At 35.4% G+C, this 12,512-nt stretch overlaps 1 protein-coding gene across 1 annotated transcript; it reads right to left on the bottom strand.

Moving 5' to 3' along the window:
* Positions 1-823: 823 nt before the first annotated feature.
* On the bottom strand, positions 824-12,413 carry LOC125648249 (uncharacterized). Its single transcript, XM_056142587.1, has 9 exons — positions 12,141-12,413; positions 7,533-7,698; positions 7,317-7,432; positions 6,401-6,467; positions 4,550-4,663; positions 4,269-4,359; positions 3,942-4,030; positions 2,276-2,386; positions 824-2,154 (listed from the first exon to the last, which is right to left on the bottom strand). The coding sequence occupies exons 2-9, from the start codon at positions 7,686-7,688 to the stop codon at positions 1,978-1,980; spliced, it is 921 nt and encodes a 306-aa protein (XP_055998562.1). The 5' UTR covers positions 7,689-7,698; positions 12,141-12,413; the 3' UTR covers positions 824-1,977.
* Between the last annotated feature and the right edge of the window lie 99 nt (positions 12,414-12,512).

The raw sequence follows: 12,512 nt of genomic DNA on the forward strand, positions 1-12,512 counted from the left end.
GATAAGTTCTGAATATTCTTATCAAGTTTATTAATAGTCTATGATTAATTAAGTGCAATAGTCGAGTAAGACAAATCTATTTATTATTTATACCATATAGTAATCAATAGTCAAATATATCTTTATAAGCACTATTAAGGGGAATAACTCTTGGTTGTAAACTGTGCTGAGCAAATGAGTTTTCTTTGTTGATATTTTTATACTATATGTTTTAATTCATGATATATATTATATGTGATATTCTTGTTATATATTTCAGAGTTAATTAGAAAAGAATACAAACTCTGATAGAACCCTACCATTGGTGTTGAGTTGTTTATATGCCTATACAATCCACACTATTACAATAATACCATATTTATATGTGGTAGTTGTACTTAGTTTAGTTTTATATTTTTTATATTGCCATTCACATTTATTCACTTCAATACATATTGCGCTGCGCTACTTACTAACTTTGTGTTGTGTGTTAAAGAAACCTAAACACCCTTTTAAATATAATGGTTTAATCCGTAAGGGTCCAGTTAGAACATAACTCGGATTAGTTCATGTACCTCTTAGGTGTCATACTTGTTCTGTCATCTGATTGGTCTTAGTACTTTGTTCTAGCCAATAGGAATTCCTTGCGGAAATTCCTGAGTTCTTTTTATGAAATAGTTCAGGAAAATCTAGTCTTGAAAGAGATTCCAAAGGGTGTTGCCACTATTGAGTTCTAAATAAGCATAAAATATATATTTAATTTATAGAGGATTTGCTAACACCAACAACTGTAAGTAGCTGATAGTTTTACTATATGATTAAAAGCAAGTAATGAATTTAAATAAGTAATTAAACTTTTCTTTATTCATAAAACTTGTGTGCAAGTCGTGAGTGAAAGATTTACTGAAAGTAGAATTGTGGAAAAACATAATTTCTGTTCTTTAAGTAAATAATGAGTTTTAAGTAATATAAATGCGCAGAGTGATATATGTGTACAGAATTTAGTATTTTAGTAAATTATTCAATAGGTCATCATAAGAGTTTTAAGCAGTTCACCTTGATTTCGGAAGCTGTAGCCCAGTTCCATAAACTGGTATGTACAAGTACATATGCAATTCACTGCAGTACATTATATTCATTTTTTTAATATCAATTACTTATAATTGATGGTTCAGAGAGTTATTTCCTTTGACGATAAAATGATGACCAATAGATATATATCTGTATCGTTGCATATATCATATGTTCGATAGTGTCTTTTGTCTTTGTATTGTATTTGTCCTTATATGTTTTTATTGTTGTTATAGGGTTTGTTTTCATTGTTTCCAAAAAGTAAACGAATCTACGACCTTAACCATCTTGTGGATTATTCATATACTCAAGACCGGTTACATATATAGCACCCTTTTCATACACTATGTACGCTCAAAGGTGCTTTACAATGCATATATACCTTACAAGGGAATGTTATACACATAATACATAGAAAATAAATAAAACATTAAAAGCTGTACCTATCCTCATTGTACATATAAAACATGAAAACACAAGATACCATAAATATGCTAGATAAGAATAAACATCAGTTTCAGGGCGTATTAAAATAATAATGAAATACACACACGCACACACACCATATAATGTCTCCGGTATAATACATTAAAACATACAATTTCCTTTTTTTCTTTCTTTTTTTTTTTCAAGCTTTGTAGAAATTTTTAAGCTTTGCAGAAATTTCAATATATTCCTATTTTTCTTAGAGATTTGAATACTCGTTCAAGCTTATAGTACATGTCGTTACTAGGGCAAAATGTCTCTAAAATGTAAATCTCTGTTGTAAATGACAATGCATTCAAGGTCATCAAGTTAGATTTAGTTAAGTTGAAAACCTGTAGCATTCTTTAAATTACATTGTAGTTTTTTAATGTGATGCAAGTGTATCAGAATAGTCCAGTATAAAACGTCAAGGTAACGAATTTCGGAAAACAGTTTCCTCAATCAATATGTCGCTGCAAATCTCTGCTTCAAATAATCCAAGGTAGATATTGGTGGATGTTTATTGGATTTATCTAAGCATGTGATCATGACGTCATCGTCCGGTTGAATAAAGAAAGCAAATGATTGTCTGCCCTTCTTTTGTTTGATTTCTTCCACTGGTAAAAGCACGCGGTGTTTCTGTTTAAAAAAAAAGTTTGAAAATTGAAGCTTGTTTTGTTTCTTATTTATGAGATGGCTTTTAGGAATACATTTATTCATATTTCTATAGAGGCTAGCCAGAAGGTTAAGTAATGGTTACCGTGGCCTTCAGGCGATCTGCAGTCCATCTTTCCATTAGGTCACCAAGGTTCATTACTATTGCGCCCTCTATGGGCTTTACTGGCATATAATCTCCGTTTGGTGCTTTTATCTGTATAATAAAACGGAGAAAACCAGATATTAAGTAGACACAGAAAATGACATGTGATTGTATCATATGATTATTGTATTATACTTTGTACGTTACTAATGTAACAGGAAAGGATTCGAACCCGGGATCCCTGAACGTTTTACCGACTGAGCTATTTGACATTGGAAATCGAACACGTCTGACCACCTCATTCCACAGTTTGAAGAAATCGACCGATTATTATTATCCCCCGACAAGCATGCTCACCTGTAAGTTCCAGGGGCTGGAGTATAACACCAAATGTAATAGGAAAGAGAAAATGTGATAGGACAGAATATCCATCCCGGTGTTGTAGCAGAGACTTTTCCCCCGCATATACTTTAACCCCCGAAAAACGGGCCCGGGATAGATCATCCCCCACAGGGGGAAAAAGCGCCCCAGTATATAATTTCCCCCTATGTACAAAGTCGGAAAAACCGCCCTGGTATAAAATTTTCCCCCTCCTGTTTCCGGATTTCATCGACCGGAATCTTTTTCTTTTCATGTAGAAGCTTTTGAATTAATATAGAATGAAGCAAACCCAAGCAATTGAAGATAATAATCAATGAAATCTGTTAGTATTGCTATAAAGAGGTATATGTTATCCAAAAAAAAAAAAGTTACAAAGAGGAACAAATGTGTGGTTAAATTGTTACAGTTTAATGAAATAGATATATGCGCTCATTAATATTACGATATTCATAAAATAAAGGAATTTTATTTTGATATGTTGAAGTTGGGTTTACACGCTGAAAACATTGAATTGCATATAGTAAATACAATATGCTTCCCAAAAGAATTTAACGATGGTCAATATCATAAGTGTTTTTCGTAAAAAGTCGACTAAAAGATATACAATTAAAATATCTAAAAAGTCAATTAGATGCACTGTATAAATAAAAGTAATTTAAATTTCCCGTTTATTTAAATTCGAAATTTTAAATTAAGAAGACATTAACTTCTTCCCAACTTCACTATTCCAGATGTTAGATACTGGTAGATAACAGCAAAGACTTGAGATGTATGAATGAATATTGATATACCCTTACACGATTTGAATAATTTCCTTCTTTTTAAAAAAAACAAACAAACAACAACATAAGATGATGATTGTGATACACAAGACCCTGCTCAAAATTAAAAAAAAATAATAAAAATTCCTGGGTCTAGATAATCAAGAGAATTCTAGTAATGAACTGGAAACGGATACATGGCTAAAAGAGTACTGTCATTTTGGGGGAAATTCTATACTCGGGCGGTTTTTCCTTGGGGGAATTGGGCCCGGGTTAATTCTTCCTAGGGGGAAATTCTATGCCAGGCCCATCTTTCCGAGGGGAATGTCTATCCCGGGCCCGTTTTTCCGGGGAGAAATTCTATGCGGGGGGGGAGATTCCATGCAACAACACCGGGACCTCTGCAATATCAACCAGGTGCTCTAACCACTGAGCTATCCTGATCCATATTGCCTAAACCTCCACACAAAATGTACGTTAAAAACATAGAGCGTGAAAATTAGAAATCTGTCTTGTTCTCTGACCTCCAATCCCCCTATGTCATCCTGGAAGAGAAGTGTAGCTGTACCATAGTCCGAATGCTCCCCACACCGAACCTGTCCTTCTTTAACATCTGTTCTTACAAAAATTATAATGTAAACGATAATGTCACCTTTACAATTGGAAATGTAAAAAAGAAGTTACCTAAACAACAATGGACGAAAACAATAACCAATAATTTTATTCGAAATTACTCGTAATATACAAACTATGCTCAAGTGGAATACTCTGACAATGTAGCAGATATTTCAGAATGTTTATGATGATTAACTTTTTATAGCCATGTTGACCTTGATTAGAGCTGTGTTTACCTTTAATTGGAGGGTAGTAATTAGCTCGCAATGTCGTTGTATTATGTCCTTTGCCCATAAGTTGATGGCATTGCCGCAAATACTCTCTGTCCTGATGAACAAAACGTTAATTACCACCAGCAATATCTCTCTCTCTCTCTCTCTCTCTCTCTCTCTCTCTCTCTCTCTCTCTCTCTCTCATCTATGTGTTGGTGTGGTGGTGGTAGAAGTGGTGTTCGTGTTGTTAAATTGTACTTTATCATTTCTACTTGCATTTTTCATAGTGATGTAAAGAGACTCACAATATCCAGTCCAATGGACAAAAGATCTAAGATCCGCCACGCAAGTTTTTCACAGGTGAAGAAGAAATCCTCGAAAGCTTTCGTAAATTCAGGTAAGATGTCGTTTGGCACAGTCTGAAACATAGCTTTTAAACATGTTATTGATATCTTGTCAAACAACAATAATAATATCTGTAAACGCATAATAGATTCACGGTGTGACTGTTTGGGCCTTTCATTTTATTCAGTCTTAATCACACTTACCCTGTTTTTTATCACATGTGTTTTCCCTCACACTTACAGCGACTTACCCTGTTTTTCATCACATATCGTGTTTTCCCTCACACTTACAGTGACTTACCCTGTTTTTCATCACATGTCGTGTTTTCCCTCACACTTACAGTGACTTTCAGTGTTTTTCATCACATTTCGTGTTTTCCCTCACACTTACAGCGACTTTCAGTGTTTTTCATCACATTTCGTGTTTTCCCTCACACTTACAGTGACTTTCAGTGTTTTTCATCACATGTCGTGTTTTCCCTCACACTTACAGTGACTTTCAGTGTTTTTCATCACATTTCGTGTTTTCCCTCACACTTACAGCGACTTTCAGTGTTTTTCATCACATTTCGTGTTTTCCCTCACACTTACAGTGACTTTCAGTGTTTTCCCTCACACTTACAGTGACTTACCCTGTTTTTCATCACATGTCGTGCTTTCCCTCACACTTACAGTGACTTACCCTGTTTTTCATCACATGTCGTGCATTCCCTCACACTTACAGCGACTTTCAGTGTTTTTTATCACATGTCGTGTTTTCCCTCACACTTACAGTGACTTTCAGTGTTTTTTATCACATGTCGTGTTTTCCCTCACACTTACAGTGACTTACCCTGTTTTTCATCACATGTCGTGCTTTCCCTCACACTTACAGTGACTTTCAGTGTTTTTTATCACATGTCGTGCTTTCCCTCACACTTACAGTGACTTTCAGTGTTTTTTATCACATGTCGTGCTTTCCCTCACACTTACAGTGACTTTCAGTGTTTTTTATCACATGTCGTGCTTTCCCTCACACTTACAGTGACTTTCAGTGTTTTTTATCACATGTCGTGCTTTCCCTCACACTTACAGTGACTTTCAGTGTTTTTTATCACATGTCGTGTTTTTCCTCACACTTACAGTGACTTTCAGTGTTTTTTATCACATGTCGTGTTTTTCCTCACACTTAAGTGACTTTCAGTGTTTTTCATTACATGTCGTGTTTTTCCTCACACTTACAGTGACTTTCAGTGTTTTTCATTACATGTCAGTGTTTTTCATCACATATCGTGTTTTCCCTCACACTTACAGCGACTTTCAGTATTTTTCATCACATGTCGTGTTTTCCCTCACACTTACAGTGACTTTCAGTTTTTTCCCTCACACTTACAGTGACTTTCAGTGTTTTTTATCACATGTCGTGTTTTTCCTCACACTTACAGTGACTTTCAGTGTTTTTTATCATACATACCGTTTTTTTGGTTACAAATACCATATTTTACGTCACACTCATCGTGATTTTCTTTTACTTAATTACTTACTGTGTTTATCGTTACATATACCGTGTTTTCGTCACATTTCATTTATCGAGTCTTGTATCATACATACAGTATTTTCGCCAAACATACCGTGTTTTGCATCACACATACCATGTTTTGCATCATACATACCTTGTATTCCTTACACATACGGTGTTTGCGTCACACATACCATGTTTTGCATCACACATACCGTGTTTGCATCACACATACCGTGTTTTGTCACACATACCGTGTTTGCGTCACACATACCGTGTTTGCGTCACACATACCGTGTTTTTGTCACACTTACCGTGCTTTTCGTGGGTCTCATGTTGTATGCCTCTCGTAAGTCTGAAACTGGTCTATCTGGGTTTAACCTGTCAAATACATAAAAGACATCTGACAAGTGTTATTAATACGTGCTATGATTGCATGAATTGGGTGCTTGTTTTTTCTCTCCATGGTTTGGCTGCAACACTATGAATAACATACTAGTATGTTAGAGTTCCGGCTAAGTCGATGTGATTGAAAATGCTGACGTGTAGCTACTGTCAATTTATATTGTTTTCATTAAGTATAAGCTAGAACTACAGTATTGAAATCAAGATAGTTGACTGTCAATTTCTTATTGAATGAATTGTGTGACATGCGATATCGAACACTGAAGAAGGTTGAAAACTAATTTAGAACATTGTACATAAAATTAAGTTAGTTAAAGCATTTCAATATTGTATTTTCGGGCTTTTCTATTATTCACTTTGCCGATACAACCTTTTAATTGGGTCTGACGTGCTAGGCTGTTCTTTACACACGGGTTGCTCTGTTTACCTGAACAAGATATAAATGTAGGGCTCATGGCGGTTGTGACCGGTCGACAGGGTATGCTTACTCCTCCTAGGTACCTGATCCCACCTCTGGTATATCCAGGGGTCCGTGTTTGCCCAACTCTTAATTCTTTATTCCTTAGGAGTTATGGGATTGATCAGTGTTTGTTGCCGTCGTCTTTACATATTGTAGCAGTGTATATTTTCTCTTGTTATCACGGTCGGACTTTGTCATGTTTTGAATTCTGAGACATGGTTAATGATTTATTTGATACCAACATGCGTGATCATTTAATCATAAATACACACAATAAGCCTTCTGTGTTGCACGCACCTTCACTTTTCTCGACTCTCAATTAAATCAACACACTTCAACCGGTTTGCTTGCTTTTGCTCACTTACCTTTCTTGCTCCAGTGCAATCCACCCGTGAAATTCGTCAGCAGGTTTGGCATACTTTTGTTTGATATCCACTGGTTTGTTGAAAAACGTTTTGGACAATGCAAATGTATCTTCCACCTAATAGATATAAACATTGTTATGTATTTGAACAACAAAATACATGTACATGTATCTACTTGTATCTTGAATGCAATGATGTTCATGTGAAACTAGTTACCATTTCTGTTGGGATCCCGTGGTTTATAAGATATACAAAGCCAACCTCTTTGAACGCAGAGCAAATTTCGTCACCAAGTTTTTTCAACGTGGATGTGGGGGTATCATCGAGGGATGCCGACAATGAATACTGTGCTAAATCAACAACCGGGATCATCGTCGTTAATCTAAAATAACACAAATAGGACATACAGACAATTGTATGGAACATTGATAAGGGCTGCAACAAAAAAGAACAAAATGGTGTTAGCATTAACTCTGAATTCATCAAAGTCCAGATTGGAGAAATGGTGAACGAATACTACATGTATAATGATGATACGAGGTGAATATACATACATACATACATACATACATGCATACATACACGGGGGTTAATAAATGATGTATTGTATACACATGTATTAAATGAAACGGAAAATACAACGCTATATCAGCCTACAACTTAGCCTTAATTGTCTGTGAATGGTTAGACTGGTGATACCGTACTACTATATACATGTACTATAAAGTATAAACATTCCCTCAGTGAGATGAAAGCAGTTCTTGTTTTCATAAATCTCTAGTTGAGATCTATATGAAAATCAGTATGCTTAGTTTTGTTTCCATTGTCTATTGGATTAAAATTCATGTTTCTCATATTTGTGTAGATACATCATTGCCATTATTGCAAAGGTCAACTGTGCTGATATATAAAACAAAAATGTCTCATTTGAAACGGTTTATTTCTAAATTCAAAATATCTCATATTTTGTGAAGGTATAACAATTGGACAGACACGAAAAAGAAATATATACAATGTGTATATAGTATTTTTTCAAAAAGTATTTTGACACACTGCATAAAAGGTATAAAAAGTAGTATAAAATGGATGGAAAGGGTGTAAAACGTTCACAGTTTGTTGTTAAATCTATTTTATTGTAACTGAAGTCACAAAGGCATTAAGCACAAGTGCTTAAAACTTAGAATTCTCTCTCCCTTATACATGTATATATAACACTCTATTGTGGTATGCAGGGTAGAACACTCCTGTAACTGTAAATATAACATAACACATGTTGATCGCTTACAGACAAAATTTTGTTGCTGTGAAAGATAATAGAAAGGTGGCATTTTCATTGTACTTAATTTGTTTCCCAAATTGGGCCATTTATGTTTATTTTCACAAAAGTATGAAAGAAGTATAACATGTGTAGAAAGATGAATAAAAGTTGGACTTTTAATATTCTTTTCAACATACAAAATATAACCTATCATTGGGTCAAATGCTGTTTGACGTGTTTCATATCGATTGTTAGGCTGTTCTTGGCACACTGATTTTGACTACGATTTACTCCGTTTACCTGATCAAGACATATAACTCACGGCGGGTGTGACCGGTCAATAGGGGATGCTTACTCCTCCTACACACCTGATCCCACCTCTAGTATGTCCAGGGATCTGTATTTGCCCAACTTTTTATTTTATATTCCTTGTGGAAGTTATGAGATTGATCACTGTTCGTTATCTTAAGCCTTTCATAAACGTTTTTTCCAAGTACAGTTGTAGGCGCTATGTACATGTACTATATATATGTAAAATCTTTCATCAGACTGGGTAATTGCGGAGATGCATATGTTCTTGGTTTCTACTGCTGCTGAATATAAGAATTTAGCTTATATATACAGGACAGAAAGATTATGATAGATTCCATTGCCCTTGGGGCCATTGATGATTTTAACTAATACTCAGGTGATCAATAAGGCTCATGCGGACGAACAGATTTCATTAGTTCTCAATTTACACAAGTACCACTAGAAACTGAGTATATACTTGAACATTGTATGCGAAAACATCATAGGAATTCAACACCTTATGTGTATGTTTATTTATCGTCGGATACCCACGGCTGATCTCGTCTTCTACTCATGAGTAGACAAGATCAGCCGTGGGTATCCGACGATGATGTTCATTTTGAATTTGGGCACTCCTCCATATAAAACCTGTGAAGTTTTTAACTTTCCGTCCACATTCATTTCAGGGTGTGTAGTTTCTAAATCTAACTTGATCATTTTTCTATATGCTGTCAATGCTAAGTTTTAAATTTTAAGTGTCTTTTCTTGATATTAAAACTTAGGACACCGAATTCGTTTTGCCAACCATAACTTGCGTCTAGCAAGTGGCCAATCAAATTTTCTTAACCACTTCCCCTTCCAAATTCAAAATGTAAATTCGTTAAGGTATTCAATGTATAATGACCATATTTCATATATAATAAATGGATGGTGGAATGTTTATAATCATGGTATTATTTCAAAGAGTTCATCAAACAAAAATAAACCACCTGAGGAATTTTCAAAATTTTGTTTACTGCATGATTTATTTCATCTAGAATTTAAGATTGCAGTCTATGGGAAGAGCATGTTTTATCAAATATTTTTAAAAGGAATTATATTTTAATACAAATCGCTTGATAGAAAGTTACATACACTTTCTCTTATGAAAATATAAAATAAAATTAATCATTTACCACACACATTTTTTTAAAAATTGGATTTTTCTTATTTTTACAAAGGGCAGATAACTCGTCAAAAAAGTCTCAAGTGCAAAAAGGTCGGCTTCTAATTATTTACCAGCCATGTGAATATTATGTACTTCACTCTCAACAATATTTAACAATAAACATTTATGAATTGTTGATTTAAATCCTTCAAAATTGTTCATGATCCTTTCGTTATACATTGAATACCTCAAAGCAAGTTGCTATTTTCTTCTTTTTTATTTCAACGAAAATTTTGATACGCAATTTCTGAGTTATAGAGGTTAAACACGTGGTAATTAACGCAACCAACACACGTGGCTCTGAAGTTCAGTAACCTGGTAGATATGGTTTTGTTTATTTTATTATCGTCTAGATAACCATACCAACACGTGCTTAGATTATTAGCTAAACGTACAGGGTTAGAATGATCCTTAGGTACCCTTGCTTGTCGTAAGAGGTGACTAAATGGGGCGGTCCTTCGGATGAGACCGCAAAAAACGAGGTACCGCCTCACAGCAGGTGTGGCACGATAAAGATCCCTCCCTGCTCAAAGACCGGAAGCGCTGAGCATAGGCAGGGCCGTAAATTAACCTTCAATTTGGAGGAGGCAGGAAAATAGGCGGGGGTCTGGGGGCCGCCCAGGCTCCCAGACGCTGAGCACATTTTGTGCACACTGAACACGTTTCGTGCAAAATCCTTGATTCTAGGGCCTTTTAAGATGTTACTTGACTAACTCATTCTAAAAGAAAGATTTGGAATGCTTTTTAAGGGAGGTATCATGTTCTTAGTTATTGGAAACAACATAAATTCTAATGAACTTTAAATTTTAATTTTTTTTTGGCTCAAAAGTTGGAGGAGGCAGCTGCCTCCTCCGCCTCCATGTAATTTACGGCCCTGATAGGCCTAAATTGCGCAGAACTTCACCGGCAATGGTGACGTCTCCATATGAGTGAAATATTCTCGAGAGGGACGTTAAACAATATTCAATCAATCAATAAAAAACAGATACTCCATCGTCAACTTCCCATATTTACGTAGCAATATTCCATTATCATCTGCATATGGTGTTTATATCTCTCAACTGATTCGACACGCAAGAGCTTGTTCTGCTTATGGTCAGTTTTTAAATCAAAGCAGGCTACTGACAAACAAGTTGATGGTGCAGGGGTTCCAACAGTCTCGTTTAAAGTCAGCATTTCGCAAATTCAAATAAAAGATTAAACAATACATGTACAATGAAAAATCTAACATGTATACATTAAAAATTACAATAAAAGTGGAAAATATTGAATACAAGTAAAATGTAAAGATGGAAAATTATGCAATATAAATGAAGAAGATGAAATACTGCAGCGTTTGACATGCAGTAGGACTGGGTTGTGGATTATATCTATCACGAGCTCACTTTGAGGCATGCAGTATCAACTCGTGGAATGTAAGACTAGAACGACTACACCTGGCAACGTCAGACTCAGACGGTCTGGGTAACATATGGAGCCTTCGAAGGCATGTTTTTTTCTCGAGAGCTAACCCGTGTGTAGAGCTATGCTGACAGAAATATGCCCATCCCTCAAAGTAGAGACATAGAGCACCTAGGGATGTGACTCCGGTGGAACAGACTATATGATTAAGCGATACCGCCAGCTGTTGAAATGGATGCATTCTGTAGGGCAGAAAGATGCCATTTCAAGATTTTAGATAGACGATCTCGAAGGCTTATTCACTCAAGAGAACTCTTAAAGAACTGTGAGACCAATCCAGGTTTTCCATGAGACTTGGAATATAGAATAGTCACTTCGACCTTATTTAGAGTCCAAAACAAAATAAAGATTTGAATGTAACTACTGTGGAAAAGAGGGTCACAAGATGAAGTTATCTTTTGTCATACATATCTAGGAAGAGTAGAAAAAGAGTAAAGAGCTGAGACCAATAATACGAATCATAAACACTAAGGAAAAATAACAAGCACAAACGTAATCCTAAATGAATAAATAATAAAGATTTAGACTAACATCACCATAACTCAAACACCAAGAACAACACCAAAAACTTTAAGAGAAACGATAAGCGATTATCTGAGTGTCCTACCTCGTATGCTGTCAAAGTTTGTCGTTGCTGTCCAGTCCAATATTCATACAGATATGATTTGTTTATTTCGTCCCTGTTTGTTTACGTCACATTCGAGAATTGACCAGTGCTAGTCAGTTAAAGCTGACCTGAATTAATAAATATAGTATAATTCTATATGTCCGCCATATTTCTTTGCTAATCCGCCATATTAGTTGGATATTCTATTGTTATATGTATCAGGGTTCGCATGGTATATAAGGGGACGAGTTTTGCTACGCTTCACTTCGCATCAGTGTCTTCGATTCACCTGTTCAGATAGCTTCGACAGGTAACACGTACATCTCCGACAAAACATTGAAAAGAAATGAAATCACGTTTTGGAACACCACG

This window comes from Ostrea edulis, chromosome 6, assembly GCF_947568905.1.
Source record: "Ostrea edulis chromosome 6, xbOstEdul1.1, whole genome shotgun sequence".
NCBI lineage: Eukaryota > Metazoa > Mollusca > Bivalvia > Ostreida > Ostreidae > Ostrea > Ostrea edulis.

Excerpts from the sequence above, each read along its gene's own strand:
- LOC125648249 (XM_056142587.1), bottom strand. The coding sequence starts at position 7,688 with ATGATCCCGGTTGTTGATTTAGCACAGTATTCATTGTCGGCATCCCTC. Across the intron at positions 7,433-7,532 it reads ACGGGATCCCAACAGAAATG|GTGGAAGATACATTTGCATT; the intron begins GTAACTAGTTTC and ends TATATCTATTAG. Across the intron at positions 2,155-2,275 it reads CAGATCGCCTGAAGGCCACG|AAACACCGCGTGCTTTTACC; the intron begins GTAACCATTACT and ends TTTTTTAAACAG.